Source organism: Lepus europaeus, chromosome 2 (genome assembly GCF_033115175.1).
Source record: "Lepus europaeus isolate LE1 chromosome 2, mLepTim1.pri, whole genome shotgun sequence".
NCBI classification, from domain to species: Eukaryota; Metazoa; Chordata; class Mammalia; order Lagomorpha; family Leporidae; genus Lepus; species Lepus europaeus.
The window spans coordinates 125,421,092-125,438,789 of NC_084828.1; the positions used below are offsets into that span (position 1 = coordinate 125,421,092).

The 17,698-nt window shown below is 40.5% G+C and overlaps 1 protein-coding gene across 1 annotated transcript in view; it reads left to right on the forward strand.

Annotated features, from left to right (window-relative positions):
• PLCH1 (phospholipase C eta 1) overlaps window positions 1–17,698 on the forward strand; it is a 287,303-nt gene that overhangs the window by 167,056 nt on the left and 102,549 nt on the right. The window contains exons 3-4 of the mRNA XM_062212704.1: window positions 11,487–11,633; window positions 14,320–14,563. Of these exons, the coding sequence (XP_062068688.1) occupies window positions 11,487–11,633; window positions 14,320–14,563 (391 nt within the window). The remainder of the gene's footprint in view (window positions 1–11,486; window positions 11,634–14,319; window positions 14,564–17,698) is intronic.

Here is a 17,698-nt window from a genome sequence, read left to right on the forward strand (position 1 = left end):
TCTGATCCAGCTTCCTGCTAATGGCCTGGGAAAAGCAGTGGAAGATGGAAGACGGCCCAAGTGCTTGGGCCCTGCCACCCACTGTGGGAGACCTGGATGAAGCTCCTGGCTCCTGGATTTGGCCTGGTACAGCACTGGCTGTTGTGACCATCTAGGGAGTGAACCAGCAGATAGAAGATCTCTTTTTTCTCTTTAGCATTCTCTCTTTCTCTTTTCCTCTCTTTCCTTCCCTCTCCATTTCACTCTCTTACTTTCAAAGTAAATAAATAAATCTTAAAAAAAAAAAAGAAATGTTATTCAACCTTAATGAATAGTTATTCCTCACTTAGTATATATAATGCAACGCATAATTATCATGTTATGCTATCTTTTTTAAAATTTTTAGTTTGTTTATTTGAGAGGCATTTGTTGATTCAACAGCCAGGGCTGGATCAGGTCAAAGCTGGGAGCTAGGAACTCACTCCACATCTCCCGTGTGAGTGGCAGGGGCCCAAGTACTCGAACCTGCTGCCTTGCAGGGTATGCATTAGCAGGGAGATGGAATCAGAAGCAGAGCCAGGACTCAAACCCAGGCACTCTGATAGAGGACATGGCATCCCAACAGGCATTTTAACCACTGTGCCAAATGTCTACTTCCTATAGTGGTTTCTTTTCAAAGGTATGACTCTGGGTAGGATGTGATAAGGTCAGATAAAATGATGATTGGTCTTTAGGGCTCAAAACTAAGAAAACATCTTTGTTCAACTAAGCAACTGTGTAAATTAGGACAGATCATATATTATGAGGTGCAGAGCAGCCTTCAAGGAGACAAGAGCTTACAGAAAAGCAGTAGGTAGTGTTTATACATCAGTGTTTAGTATCTTTCAACTTTGCTGTAACTGGGAAATTTCATACTTTATCGGTGGAGGGAAGACTTTTTGCTAATGTTCACATATGCAACTGAGCAGAAGGTCTTAACTTCTTTCATGTAAGTGCCTCCAAATCAAGCCTCATGCGGTGCCTGGGAAACTGTGAATGATTCCTCTTGATCATCTGCTTATCAGGTGAAGTGAGTGGCAATGGTGCTTAGAGCTGGGCTTAAATTTCCTAGGAGAATTTTAAAAATGCAGATTATCAGGTCAAGGGATTTCTGGAGATTCGGTCTAGAAGTCTGTATTTTGAAGAAAGCCAGGGAACCAACTGCTGCATTAGGAGAAGTTGGATTTGTCCAAGAAACTCATTTAAGTCAGTCTCTTAACAGCTGTGCACATTTTATTTACTAGTAATTCATTTTGACCCCGTCATTAGACAGTAAGCTCACATTTTGAAATTAATGGGGAACTTGGTGAACTTGTTAGTATTTAAAACATGCCCAGTAGAAACACTGGTATGCCTTGGCAGGGCAATTCTTGTAGAACCAGGAGAAAATATTGTTCCTGACTTTAATTGCTGATGCTGCTGAATAAAATGCCCCTGCCTCACTGAGAAATAGCCGGGAAGTTGGGGAGTGAGCAAAAAGTGAACTGACCTCCCAGTTACTTAGAAAAAGTATTGGGCTCTAATTTTTTAATGTGGTAAAGAAAGTTTTTATAATTCGTTTAAAATAATCACAGCTATCACACATTCTTTTTTTTTTATTTTTTTATTTTATTTTATTATTTTTTTTTTGACAGGCAGAGTGGACAGTGAGAGAGAGAGACAGAGAGAAAGGTCTTCCTTTTGCCGTTGGTTCACCCTCCAATGGCCGCCGCGGTAGGCGCGCTGCGGCCGGCGCGCTGCGGCCGGCGCACCGCGCTGATCCCATGGCAGGAGCCAGGTGCTTATCCTGGTCTCCCATGGGGTGCAGAGCCCAAGCACTTGGACCATCCTCCACTGCACTCCCGGGCCACAGCAGAGAGCTGGCCTGGAAGAGGGGCAACAGGGACAGGATCCGGTGCCCCGACTGGGACTAGAACCCGGTGTGCCGGCGCCGCAAGGCGGAGGATTAGCCTAGTGAGCCGGGGCGCTGGCTGCTATCACACATTCTAAGTGGGCAGAGAAAAAACATGTGCAGAGACATAGAACAAGGACAATAAAAAATGATCCAAGTATTCCCATGATGAATCTCAAAGGTGAAATTCTGTGTTCTCTGGAGTCCACTTTCATCTCCTCCCCATGCCCCACCCTGTCCTTATCGCTGTTATTTTTCTTGCATCCTGCCTCCTATTTTATTGCTAATTTTTACATACTCCTTATCTGTCTTGTCATTCCTATGAATTAGTAGTGCCATAATCCAAAACGTCTCTAAAAGCTAGACGTGGTGAGTTCTGACTCTGCATAGTTGGTGGAAAGGGTCTTCAGAGCCAGTAAGCCTGATTTCTTATTTTTTTAGATCAGAAGATTGGAGTCAAGACCGTTGAAAAGATTCGCCAGCGTTCAGCCAGTTAGTAGCCTAGAAAGGACCTATAGGAAAAGGAGGCTGCAATGGACTGAGGGACTTGGTTTCAAGCCCTGGCCCTGCCATTGCCCAGCTTCACGACCTCAGACAAGCCCTTCACATCTCTGATTTGGTTTCATCCACTCTGCAAGGAAGGGAAATTAATGATTTCTGCTTACTTCACCAAGCTGTTATGAGGAATAAGTGAGATGGTGTAAGTCAACTGTCTTTAAGATTTTATTTATTTGAGAGGTAGAGTTATAGAAAGAGAGAGAGGGGGAGAGAGAGAGAGAGAGAGAGAGAGAGAGAGAGAGAGAGAGAGAGAGAGAGAGATCTTCTGTTGGTTCACTCCCCAGATGGCTGCAACAGCCAGAGCTGCACTGATCCAAAGCCAGGAGCCAGGAGCTTCTTCTGGGTCTCCCGTGTGGGTGCAGGGGCCCAAGCATTTCGGCCATCTTCTACTGCTTTCCCAGCCTATAAGCAGAGAAGTGGTCTGAAGAGGAGCAGCTGGCACATGAACGGGCGACCATGTGGGATGCTGCAGGCAGAACCTTAGCCCATGCTACAGTGCCAGCCCCGAGTCAATTATCTTAACTCTGGACGTAGAATAGAATACTTGGGAAATATAAAAATGTAAGCAAGCACAGATTCTCAACCCACCCCAGAGATTCTTTAGTTGGTGTGTACTGGCCTTTGTGATCACCAAGTTTAAGGTCTCCAGCTGATTTTCATGCTCAGCTGAGGTGGAGAAGCCTTCTTAGATGACAATGCCCTCAATAACTAAAGACTAGTATTTAGTGTGGCTTGAGAATTCTGACCCCCAAATGTCCAAGACAGTGTCATGATGCTGAATCAATGATGGATCAGGCTCTGTTGGCGTTGTCTTCACTATTGCTTATTACAAATGATATTGTGGAATGGTGGTGGTGCTACCATTTCTGATCTCGTATCAAGGTAGAAAACTCTTCACATACTACATGGATCTAAATTTAGAATTTTTAATTAATTTATATCCCTCCTCCCTGAGAGATAAATAACATTAAATAAAACTGTATGTGAATGTATACATTCTACATTAAATATAAATATGCATGAAATAAATATTGTAAACATATATATTAAATAAAACTCTGTAAATATATGTGAATTCTTATTGGTATTACATTTATTTCCCCGGGCTAATAATAATGGAAGAGAAACAATTGTAAAATAGATCTCATGAAAACAGAATGTGTTATGTAGAATGCATTAATAAAACAGAAAACAGATACTGACATTTAACAAATTACTGATTAATTCCTTTCACCCTTTCTATGACCATGTACATATTAGGCTTGTAAACAAATTCCAAAATGTTACTGCCAACCAATTAGTTTTTAAATGCCTTTCAAATAATCTTATCTTCTCCACAGGAGTGATTTAAGTGAGGAAAAAAGAAATCAGTGAACTCCAGAATATTTGCTCTTCCCTGAAAATAATCTTGACTTAATAAAAGTGGAGCTCCCCATGGTTGTTTGTGAGCACATTTTTTCATAATCTGATATTGTTTGACTTGAAGGCCATACTACTGGCAAGGAATGGCTTTTCAAGTGAAGCCATTGTGAAGAGCTGTTATATTTTCTATAAAGATCATTTTAAAGACGCATCTATAGTAAGGCATCCTGATGTTAGTTTTTTTTAAAAAATATGATTCTAAAAGATTTATAGAACTGGAGTTTTGTCTTATTGAAAGATAAATAACATTTATGAAACATATGTTAGCTGTTTTATAAAGTCACAGAATTTAGAAGAAAAAGGATTTTGAAGTTTTATTTATTTATTTGTAAGGTGCAGAGAGCAAGAGAAAGAGCAAGAGCAAGAGAAAGACCTCGCTTCAGCTGGTTCACTTCTCAAATGCCTGTAATTGTTGGCACTGGGCTTTGGGGAGCCAGAAGCTCCATCCAGGTCTCTCATGTGGTTGGCAGAGAGACTCACTTTAGCCGTCAGGGCTTCCTCCTAGGGTCTGCATTGGCAGGAAGCTGGATAGTAGCGCATATGCACTGTGATATGGGACATCCTGGAAAAATTTTTTTTAGATTGAGGAGACCTTCTGAGGTTCACACAGCCGGTTAGTGATAGAACCTGATCCAGAACTTATTTTGCTCTCCTGCTTTGCCTCCCAGACTGGAGACAGACAGTCACCCAGCTGCAACGCCTGTAAACTAGATCTCTTAGCACCTACAATGTACCAAGCCCCCAAACAGGTTTCTGGCTTGAGTTGAGAATTAAACAAGCATACCCTTTACTTCTGCTCTGATGATTTTAGAAAAGTTTCCTTTTTGAGGAACATTACCTGCATTATTTGGTGCTTTATCCATGTAGAAATGAAATTGTTTTCAGAAGCTAATCCCTTTTAGTCACTCAGATTTACTCTAATCGGTGGAAGCTAGCAAGAAATCTATTTGCATTTTTTGTGTATCTCTTTGCTGACAAGCCTTTCCTATAAGGAACCTGAATTTTTTTTTTCCTCCTGCTATTGCAGAATTTGGTGATGAGTGTCATGGAATAGATGTGTTCACAAGGAATGCAAGTAACATTCTTGTGTGACCTTAACCTGGGCAAGGGTATGACTTTCTATGTGAAAATCTGTCTCATGGTGACATTGGGAGCAGAAGTGAGTTTGCTTTTTGGCCCTTTTAAAGGGTACAGCTAGGAAACACTCATATCACGAATGTGGAAATGCATGTGGCGATTATTTTCTGTATGGATATATATGAGAATACTTTTAAAAAATTCAAGAAAAATGGGCCTAAAAGATACATTTATTTTGGTGCAAAAATATTTTGAAATCCATGTATAATATTTTTCACAACATGCATTTCTCAGAAGACTCCTCATGTATTCTTTCTTTTTGTTCTCCTAGCCATTCTTACAGATTTAATTTGAATTTTAAATATGTGGGATAGTAAGAGAATTATGACTCCTTCATTGTCCTTTCTAATCTGTTCTCTGCCACTCATATAGGTAAAAGCTGCATGTTTTCTGGTTTATAATTTTGTTTTTTTGTAATGATAATCGCATATTTCTATGTTTTTAAAAATTTCCTATTTTTTTAAATCACACAAATGGCAACATACCTTATGCATTATTGTTTATACTTGGTCACACTAATATCTCCTAGAAATTACCCTGTATCAGTTCATGGAGATCTTCCTCATTATCTTTTATGCACACACACTACTCCATTGTATGTACTGCACACACACATACATATGTATCATTTTATTCAACCAATCTCCTGAATTATTAGGATCACTTTTACTCTAAGTGCCAGTGGAAAGGTTTAATGTGATTTATGCTAGGTGAACGAAGAAAAAGAAGGTAAGAAGCTACCTAATCACCAAGGGAACCACAAAAGGAGGATGCTAAGTGAGAGAAGCCAGGCACAAAAGACCACTTACTATATGATTTCATTCCTATGAGCTATCCCAGACTGGCCCAACCTGTGGAGACGAGTGCAGGTTAGTGTTTGTCCAGCACTCTGGTGAAATGGGGGAGTGCTTGCAAATGAGCCTGAGGTTTCTTTTATGTTCCAAAAACTAGATTGCCACACAACTCTGTAAATATATTGTTTTACATTTAAAATGATGAATTTTAGTACATATAAATTGCACCTCAATAAAGTTGTTTAACAAAAGTCAGCATTAGGTGACATATGTAATAGTCCTAACCCAATGTGATTATTACTGACTACAAGAATTAGACCTCTTCCATGTCCTGTGTACTTAGGGAATTCTTGTGAATCTCCCCCCAGGTGATACAAACTTTCCATTATGTGACTTCAAATCAGAAGTGTATTTTTAATAGCATTTTCTGCTTGAAGGACTTAGTGAACTGATAACCCCTAAGGAAATGTACTTATTTTAAACTGATTGAATCAGAAAGGATTGATTTAATCCTTTTAAACAGTTGAATTCTAAAGGACCTTGTAGACCATGCTGTTATGCCTTTCACTTTACAGATGAGACTCTGTTAAGAGTCTTAAAGCTCTAATTATGTAATGAAGTTAGGAATATAGTCTGCAGCTCATCTGTTCTGCTCCTTAAATATTTATGCTACTCTACTAGGCAGTCACTAAAATGATAATTATTAAGACTGTGAGGAAACATGGAAAGCTGTTTATAATGCAAATGAAAAAAGCAGAGTGCCAAATGACTTCAATACTGTGCTTTTAACACTAGTGCAACACATTTGTGTACGTTTGGGGATCTGACTCATAATAGACAAAACCAAACACAATGTGTGTGGTATGTGATGGACAGGTTGATATGTCTTAATATTCTTGGGTGTTGCTGCACTCCATGTAAATAAACTTGTTTTCTAAAAATACTAAACCGACCATAAAGGAGAATGTGGCATCCAAGGGACTGTACACGTCCGTGCAGCTGCCTGAATTGGTAACCTGACTTTGCAGCCTTTGCTGAAGAGCCCCAGTGCAGGAAGTGTGGGTGGTGAGGTTGTATCAATCAAAGCCGCTGAGACTCTCCCCTTGTTTGCCTTCAGTAAAGCCGTTTTTATCCTCTTTTATATAATCTACCAATCTACCATAGGTGGAGAATGAATTTTATAGAGGATTGTAACTGCTATTATCCATCTCTACTGGAGATAGAACATGAAAAAATTGGCTTATGCTGACATATAAGTGATTTGGATGAGACCAGAATATTTTGTCTCCATCACTGGTGATTTTTACCTACTGCATTACAAAGAGTAATCGACGGTGCTCCTTTCTCTGGTAACTTTATAACTACTCTCTAATTTGAGGACAGGAAAAGTGAGCAAGATGACTCTGAAGACTTCATTGCACTTGGTTTTGCAATCTGAGTGTGATGGAATGGCTTGTCTATATGACAAAAAGCAACCAGGGAGAAAGCATAAGGTAGCCACATAAACAATTTAAGTAGCATGTTGTTTCAAAGCTGGACTCTGCCAAGGATCCAGTAGTCAGGCATACTTATCCATTGCAACAGATGCTGCTGGTGTCTAGTGTAGAGATTCAGGTTGACACAACTACACACATTTTGGTTGTAATGGCTATCTTGTCCTTTAGGTAACCCTGAAGGTAATTCCAAACCTTATGGGATAAGCACACCTATTAAGATAACCTACTGGGCCTGTCTTGCAGGTCCAGACTCTGGAATGTCCCTTATCTGATGCCTGGAATACTAATATGTCTTGAGGACATAAAGGTGCACTGAAGTTAGCAGTGGACCACCTATGTCTGGCTTAATATGTGAACTCCTCACTACGAGGTGAAGCACGGAAAATCCCTGTGTCTTGTAACTGTGCAGACCACGCTTCTGCCTCCCCAATAAGTTACATTTTGTAGTCTTCAATTTGTCTGCCTCTTTCTTATGTCTCCCTGTGTCTTCCGCCTTTGGTGGCTTGTTATTCTATACCAAGTTTTCCTGAAACAGTGCAGTATATGACCATTTCATGTGTTCTATAAATACACTCCAGCTATTAGATTCCACTGTCTAAATGTTTGGATTTTTCTGGATGATGCTTGGTAAGTAGTAGGAAGTATTTATTATTCAAGTAAGTGATTAAATTTATTTTTTAAAAAAAGATTTGTTGATTTATTTTGAAAGTCAGAGTTACAGAGAGAAAGGAGGTAACAGAGAGAAGTCTTCCATCCACTAGTTCACTCCGCAGATGACTCTAACAGCTAGTGCTGGGCCAGGCCAAAGCCAGGAGTCAGAAGCCCCATGTGGGTAGCAGGGGCCCAAGCACTTGGGCCATCTTCTGCTGCTTTGTTCAGGCCATTAGCAGGGAGTGGATTGCAAGTGGAGCAGCCAGGATACAAACTGGTGCCCATGTGGGATGTAGGCATCACAGGCAGTGGCTTTTCACAGCACCGGCCCCAGTGGTTCTGCTTTTTATGTCACTGTGTCTTTCCTGCTAAAATGTAGTGATACGATGTGACATGATAGCAGTTCCCTTCCAGGGAAAGGTAAAGGGACTGGGCGAGGGAAATAAGGAACAATGGACAAAGAGGAGGATGCTGTGTGTGATGCTTAGGCAGTCCTGGTCGTTAGATCTCTGAAGGTAGAGTTAGTTCATTTTTCCACTTAAACAGATTGTTTTATTTTCTCTACTCAAAGGTACATCCTCCTGAATTATATATATATATTTTTAAAAAATATTTATTTATTTGTTTGAAAGGCAGATTGGTAGAAGGAAAGACAGAAAACCTTCCATGTGCTGGTTTACTCCCTAAATAGCCACAATGGCTGGGCCTGGACCAGACCAAAGCCAGGATCCAGGGATCTATACAGATCTCTTACGTGGGTATGCGGGTCCCAAGCTCTTGGGCCATCTTCTGCTGTTTTCTCAGGTGTGTTAGCAGGGAGCTGGATCAGAAGGAGAGTAGCCTGGACTTGAACCATCCCAAAGTGGGATGCCAGTATTTCAAACAGAGGCTTCACCTGCCACACCACAATACCAGGCCCTGCAATTATGTCTCTTACCCAGCCAGTCTTTTACTCCACAAACCTCTTATTGCCAGTGGATGAAAATCTTATTACCCCATCATCACCAACCCCACAGCCTTCTCTTACCTGACCCACAGACCCATATACACCATGAATTCCTTTATTAGTCACTGTTCCTAAGGTGGGGACAGTCTTTTCCATTTTCTCTTACCTTCTCCTGTAAGACAGGACGAGAAAAAAAAGAGAGGGAGGGAAGGAATATGAATATGCAAGCACTTTTCTACATTTGATCTTAGCCCAAAGGCCAAGAAGCGATGCAAGCACTTTTCTAATAAGGAAGTGAATCCCAGCATACTAAATTGAATTAATTCCCAAAGGCCCCACCTTCAAATGCCACCACTTTGAGGCATGAATTTTGACAATTCATTTCAACAATGAATTTTGGAGCAATCAACATTCAGTCTGTAAGAAATAGTTGCCACTTACAGGATTTAGGATATGCTAGGCAGTGTTTTTGGCACTTTATATGAATTAACTCATTCAGTGCTTACCACAGTTGAAGAGATAAATATTATCATCCCCATTTTATAGATAGGAACATGGAGGCACTAACAGATTTATTAACTTTCTGAAGCCATGATACCAGTAGCAGAGCTGAAATTCTACCCCAGGCTGGATGCAGACTATGTTTTCAACCACAACTGTGAAATGCCATTAAAAAAATATAGTTTTAGATGTTTCATTCCCTTAAAATTTAAACTCTAAGTTCAAAACCACGGTCCCCTTGTTGTAGGCTCCACCTCGTGATATAGCCCTGGGCCAGGTACAAGGAATTTCCCTATACACTTCTGTTATTTGCTGATTTGCCCTTCGTCAATGGTTAGTGAAGTTCTAAAAGGTTTTGGGGACTTTTTGGTTTCGCTGGCCAGTTTTGTCTAAAAGAGCACATCGGCGCTTTGTCTTCTATTCCCCCTCAGTTACTGATGTGAGATGGTCCACATGGCCATCAGGAATCCAAACCCAGAGATTTTATCACCGAAACAAATGATGTTCAGTGGGGGGTGGATTTACCAACTTGTGTGAAACCAAGCTCAAATTTTGTTCTGTGCCTGAAAGTAGACATTTTAAGCTTGTGTGTTTGTTTTCTTAAGCAATATTTTTATTACATGTGTGTTTGATATATATATCAGGTAAAATGAGGAAAGGTAACTTCTATGTCACTTTCCTTGCAGTATCAAATTCTGGAGTTATATTTAATTTATGCAGTTCTTCCTTGATCTCTTTAGGGGGAAGACAAGGCTGTTGGAATATATAGTGAGGCTAGTTATGCTTAAGTTATCTTTCCTGGGCACTGTGCACACAGCATTAAACTGTTGGATCAGTTTATCTTTTCTAGTAAAGACAAAGTGCTTAGCCAAAAAACAAAGCTGATGTCTAAAGTTGTTGAAGTTTGTGAACTGTTTCTTTTATCTGTTTTTCCTAGTAGCATACCATTTGTTAAGGTGTGATTACTTAGAGTTAGATGTTTTGAATACTCAAATGGTTATACATGTGCCTGTGTGTATTTGTGAACCAATAGCTATTTCTGGCTGATAGAATGACAAAAGATTGGAAGAGTATTATTGCATAGCTTGCAGGATGAGGTGGACAGTCACTGCCAGGAAGAATGAGAGCTGTGTCAACTGTGGCATCTTGGGGTGGCCATCCAGGAGCATCTCTCAAGTTTTAGTTGCTGAAATGACTCAATTGTGTTCATTCAATGATGTGTTTGGGATTCGTGTTTCTTGGGAGGGAGTCAGGTTTGCTCTAACCTTAAGTCGGAAACTCATTCCTTGGTGGGGGTAAAGGAGCCCACCAAAGGCACATGGAATGGGAGAAGGAGCATTTGCAAAGGGAAAGTGGTGCTGTCTTATTAAATATGGGGACACAGGCAAAACCAAGAGATGCTTACTACTGACAAGGTTCATCCCCAAACCAAGTGGATTTAGATGACAATTTTAACTTGGAAAATGAGTGATTTGCTGTTACCTGAATTCAGTTAAAAGTTACTTCTCTATATGACCAATATTAGCAGATTAATACATTAACAGATATTTTATGTTCATTATGAAAACTTGATGTTTTCTGATATGTTGTAAACAATGTTTACTTTCAAAATTATGTAACCATATAATAATTTAAATCCACTGCAACCATCATCCAACCTCAGCAATTGTCAGCATCTTGCCAATTTTTTTCTGTTGATTGCATTTTAAAGCCTTATTTATAAGATTTTTATAATTGGCTATATAAAAATTCACAAGATTTAACACATCTGAGGATTTGGTTTAAGAATATAAATCCAAGTGTTAAATGGTCATTAATCTTGTGCCAGAAAAACTGAACAAAATGTGCAGCATTAATGCATTATTTACCTGGAAGTAGAATTTTACTTTTATCAGTTAGGTTTTTTTTCTTTTTTGCTTAAGCACGTTGAAACAATTTCTTAATGGTTTTTATTTTTCAGGTTACCTCTTCCAAATTTGTCTACTAATCTTTGAGCTTTTAGGTAGGTCTGAACACTAATGCATGCACATTGTGTGAAGACTGACGGTGCTGTGCCCTGACTTCTTTTGCAGTTGAAAGATGCATGAGTGTAATGCAGTCTGGGACGCAGATGATCAAACTGAAGCGTGGAACCAAAGGACTCGTTCGGCTGTTTTACCTGGATGAGCACCGGACCCGCCTCCGATGGCGGCCCTCCAGGAAGAGTGAGAAGGCAAAAAGTAAAAACCATCTTTAAATTCTTTGTTTCACTTGATGTAGTAACACATGGTTATACTGGGTAGGCTCTGTGGAAGCTTTATATCAGTGGAACTTTCATATTTTTACAAGTCTGGGAGTCAGTTGGTTATGGACATTGTGAGACAGAATAAGTAGTGACCATCTTTGGGGAGCTTAAATCCATAGAAGTTTTCTTATCCATGAATACTAGAAATGCTAATATTTTTTCTGGATTGGAGATGCACTTTTCTAAAGTTGGGATATGAAGCCTCACAGACTGAGAACTTTTATTTTCCTATGAAGTGTGAGGGACATCGTAAATTCAATAGGCTTTGAAATGTATTACCATATTATGAGCACAGTTAGCTGGCTGATGAATTCATAGCACTGTTTTAATGATAACAAGTGAGATAGTTTTTGTCTGACTTCTAGGTAAAGCCTCTCCACACTGCATTAGTCAGGGTTACTCAGACAAACAGAACTAATAGGCTGTCTGTCTGTCTGCCTGCCTATCTGTTATTGGTCCTGTTCTCTATTGATTGGTCAGTTGGTTGATAGATAGGTTCATGAGGTGGCACTTATTAGAGAAATTGGCTAATGGGATTACAGAGGCTGAGAAGTCCCACAATAGGCCCTCTGCGGGAAGAATGTAGGAGCCTGTGGTGGAGCTCAGTCCGAGTGCGAAGGCCTGAGAGGGGTCACTGATCCAATTCCTGCCGTCTGAAGCAAATTCACCTTTCCTCTGCCCTTTTCTTCTGTCTGGGCCCTCAGCTGATTGGATGGCACCCACTCAGCTTGGGTGAGGGCAGAACTTCAGTCTGCCCACTCAAGGATCAGTTTCATATGGAGCCAGTCACAGACAGGGCCAGAAATAATGCTTTACCAGCTATCTGGTATCTCGTAATCCAATCAAGCTGCCACCTGAAATGAACTCTCATACACCCCTTCCACACTTAGCATCAAGTCCTTGTTGAGTTCCCTGTAACATCTCTCTCACCTGCTCCCTCAGTCCTGTTTTCTTGATAACTTCCTTGGTCCAGAGTCTCTTTACTCTTCTGGTGGCCCATTGCGAAGTCGCCTGACCAATATTCATTTTGCTAGCTTATTGTCTTTATTGGTAACAGAAGACCTCAATTAAATAAGACATACATGAAAAACAAATACTCAGAGACTGACATGGCCTAGACACATCTCCTGTTCTCTTTCTACAGTGCTCTTGGCTCTGTCTCCTGTGTGCACATTTTAATCAAGGCAGTAGCAACATGGCCTCAATTATTCTGATAGAATGGGAAAGAGGCAGCAAGGGACCTTCTTCTGGTGCTTCTTTTTTAGGAACCCAGAATTCCTTTCCTGACTCTTCCCCCAGAGCAGACTGTCCATATTTGCTTTATTGGAGCTAGGTTCCTTCCCCACATCTAAATTAGCCATAGACATAGGCATGGAGCCACCCTAATGACTTGGGGCCCCTAGAACTTGCCCCGGAATCGAGCATAGGCTCCTTTTCTTGTAGTCATCTGGGGAATAAGTTAACACCAGAAGACTATCAGCACCCTGCCATTAAGGTAACAGTGGGCAATCCATAGGCCAGAGACAGTTCAGCTTCCTGCTTCAAAATAAACCAGTAAACAGACAAAAGAATTTAAGTCTGAAGTTCTCCTTGGCCAAAGGAGGAGATACAAACCTCCAATGTTGCCCTCTATCTAAGTGTTACTAATGTCTGCCTGTTACTCCATCCTCTCATATCCTGGCCTTTGTGTTTCCAGCTTTACCTCCCACTGCTTAACCTCTTGAACTTCCTACTCCAGTATACATGGCCTGTTCAACATCCCTGGAGTGGGCCTCACAAGCCTATGTCTACTTACCTCTTTCTTTGGGATGCCACCTTGTGCCTGTCCACTTCTCCCAGCCCTGTTTTTTTTTTTAAGGATCTATATTTTTAATCTTATACATATAGAGATGCTATTTTAAAATATAAGCAACAGAAAACTTATTAATATGTTTTAAATTATTTTTGTATACAACATTTTAAAAATCTGGAATGCAATTTGATAGGGTAAGGATAACCACAAGTATCTAGCAGCTATTGGACAGCTTGAGCCTTTTGCCGAGGGTAAAGTCATGGCAACACAGCATCAAGGGCATGATATGCAGTGTTTCAGATTCCTTGGTCTGCTCCCAGATGTTCTCCCAGCCCTGTTTTTCTTCCACCACCATAGCATTCTCCATGGCCACTGGTATATTCAGCTGTGTTATTCAATTGCTGGTAAATTTTTTTGCCGCTATCTTCTCATGCATATTGCAGAGCATCAAATTCTATTTTAAGTTTTTAATGGTTTCCTTCCATAAATATGTAAATTATCAATTTGATGTATTCATTAGCCTGCCTTTCCTACCAGTTTTCTTGCCCTGATGGGCACCCCTATCATTTTACTAAAATCTCCACTCATCCTGACTCATTGCCTCGGGAGGCCATCATCAAGACTGTTCAGGAAGGTGAAATCTTAGGTGGAGCCAGTTTCCAGCAGGAAAGAGTAGGGCCCATGTTTCATCTTTTGCTTTAAAACTACAACTTGTAAACAATGAATTTTTATAGTTACTTTTTATATTTAACATTTTTTTGTTTTGTTTTTAATCTGTATAAAAGAATATGTTTGTCAGCCATATAGCTGTGAATGATTTCCCTCACAGTTCTCATCGACTCCATTTACAAAGTCACCGAAGGCCGGCAGTCTGAGATATTCCACAGACAGGCGGAGGGGAACTTTGACCCCAGCTGCTGCTTCACCATCTACCATGGCAACCACATGGAGTCCCTGGACCTCATCACCTCCAACCCCGAGGAGGCCCGCACCTGGATCACCGGCCTGAAGTACCTGATGGCTGGCATCAGTGACGAAGATTCCCTGGCCAAGAGGCAGAGGACTCACAACCAATATCCTCCCTAGACATCTGCTTTCGAGCTGTGTGAATGTGAAGTGAGCAGGAGGCTGTGCTTTGCTTATTCCCATAACTGTGAGGCTGAAAACCACTTTGCTTTCTGTGTCTTTATCCCTAGCACCCTTCTCACCCTCCTCACTCTCACTCTAAGTTACCCATTACCTAAAATACATGGAACCATAAGCTTGTGTGAGCTTGGGACCAGGATTCTTCTGAAGAGACCTCATTTGGTTCTGAGAGATATCCAAAGATAGACTAAAGTGTCCTAAGAGAGAGAGGTGCACATTAAATATTATTGTCTTTGTTTTTTTTAATTGTGTGGGTACTGATCAACTGTAAGCAGGAAGGGTTGGTGTGGGTTAGAGAAAATCTTACTCTTTTATGAAACCAGTTTAGTTCAACATGTGCTTTGTGAATTCCAGTTATGTACCAGGCACCAAGCTCCTTCCTGCCATTTCTCTCTCTTTTTGACTTACATTGTAGAAATTGTTGTGATTGATACTCAAGGGGAAATTATTTTTTACTTAATAATATTTGACCCCTCTAAAGAACTTGAGAAACTAGAATCTAAGTTACACCCTTGATTAAATCCATACTAGTGGATCTTCAGCACTGACAGGTTTATGATTAATGTGTTCAATATGAAGGTGCCTTTCCCACTGGCTTGAGCCGGGCATGTGGCATGGCCCTCTGGCCTCCATTCCCGTTTCTGTAAAATGAGGGTCTTGGGTTAGTTGACCTCATTGGTTCCCTTCTTCATGTTTTGAATGACCTTAAAATACATGGGTCCTTGTCAAGCAAGCCCTTGTCTAACTTTCTTTGTGTTTTTGGAATGTGTACCATAATATTTTTCCAGCCAGAATTGGTTTGTTGGAAAAGCCAGTTGTTTTCCTTCTCTCCTAGCACAATCATTGCAGGAGACTTCTGCAGTCCCAGATGTGTGGGGGTTTCTCTCCACCAGCAAGCAAGCAAGCAATCACTTTATCAGGGAATGCCTGCTGAGTGCTCTCGAATCCAATTCAGTTCTGACATTGTCTACCTGGACACACTATCAGGTCTCACATTGAGATTTTGGTCCCCAGCACTGCCCTGCCCCATGCCAATTGATTCCCAGGTAGCTTGACCTGTGCTTCTCAATGACTGGCTGTACATCAGGATTTGCACACCCACTCCTTGGATTTGATGAATTTGCTCAAGCAGTTCATGTAACTCAGAGAAGCACTTATGTTTTGTGGTTTATACAAAGGATACTACAAAGAACAGATGAAGAGATGCGAAGGATAAGGTATGGCAGAATGAGCATGGAGCTCCTTGCCCTCTATGGGTACACCACCCTCTAGGAAACTCTGTTGGGAAGCTCTCTGAGCCCTGTCCTTTTGGATTTTTCTAGAGATTGGATTACATGATAGACTGGTGATAACGATTACTAGTAGACCATGTAGGGATACCCAACAAGGCCTGTCTGTCCAGATTCTTCATCATTCTTTGCTTGCAGTTGTGGTATTGGGCCCCTTTGGAACGAGAAGGGCTTTATGACTGACTCACTTTCTTGTGTTTGAATGGCCTACCTTGGTGAGGCAGTTTTGAGACAAAAACTATGAAAAAAACTAAAGTATATATTATTTTATCACAGGTGGTAAGAAATTTGTACTGTTCTAGCTATAATCCTGCAGCCAGGATACTGTTGGAGCACAATGGAACTATTCAGTCCGTGAAAGGATTTTGACAGTGTGAAAACCAGAGTTGATGAGCCATGATGTTTTCATCAGTAATCTCAGCATGCAGATAAATGCAACTGGGATGCATAAACAAAGCACACACATAGAAACAAACTTTTGTGCTCTATTTGGTTAGTTTTATCCTTCAAAAAATTACTTATTTGAAATGCAGAGTGACAGAGAGAGAGAGAGGACAAAGAAACAAACAGACATACAGATATTTCCAATCTGCTGGCTCACTCTCCAAGTGCCTGCAGTAGCTGGGGCTGGACCAGGCCAAAGCCTAGAGCCAGGAACTCATTCCAGGACTCTCGTAAGGCTGGCAGAGACCCAACTACTTGAGCCATCACCTGTTGCAATCTAAGATATGTAGTTCTTAACTTTTTATCATGTGACAAAAAGAAAGAAAAACCACGCTTTTTGGGGCAAACAGTAGATACCACACTAACCATGTCTTAAGTGACAGAGAATATTTTCTCATGATTGACATCTGAGATGGGGCAGTTCAGATGCAGTTAATTGAGCAGCTCAGTGCAGTCCCCAGCCTGTTGGGACTGTCCTGCAGCTGGCTGCCTTTGTCAGGGAGAGCTACAGCAGCAGCAGGCAGCAGCTCCAAACAGTCCTACCCAGAGAGAGAAAATTTTGTTATCACAGATTTTTTTAAGATTTTGATTTTCATAGATTTAGATCTTTCATCCATTTTGAGTAGACTTTTGTATAAGGTGTAAGGTAGGGGTCTTGCTACATACTTCTGCATGTGGAGATCCAGTTTTCCTAGCATCATTTGTTGAAGAGACTATCTTTGCTCCAGAGACTGATTTTAGTTCCTTTGTCAAAGATAAATTTGTTGTAGATGTGTGGGTTGATTTCTGGAATTTTTATTCTGTTCCATTGGTCTATTCATCTGTTTTTGTACCAGTACCAGGCTGTTTTGATTATAACTACCCTTTTCTATGTCTTGAAACTTGGTATTGTGATGTCTCCAGCTTTGTTTTTGTTGTATAAGATTGTTTTACCTGTTAAGGGTCTCCTATGTTTCCATATGAATTTCAGCATCATTTTTTCTATATCTGACAAGAGTGTCTTTAGTATTTTGATTGGTACTGCTTGAATCTGTAAATTGCTTTCGGTAGTATGATATTTTGATGATACTGATTCTTCCAATCCATGAACACGGAAAATTCTTCCATTTTTTTGCATCTTCTTCTGTTTCTTTCTTTAATGTTTTGTAGTTCTTATTGTAGAGATCTTTGACATCCTTCGTTAAATTTATTCCTACATATGTGATTTTTTTGCAGCTACTGTGAATGGGATCGATCTTAGAAGTTGTTTCTCAGCCATGAAATTGTCTGTGCATACAAAGGGTGTTGATTTTTGTGTATTGATTTTATATCCTGCCACTTTACCAAACT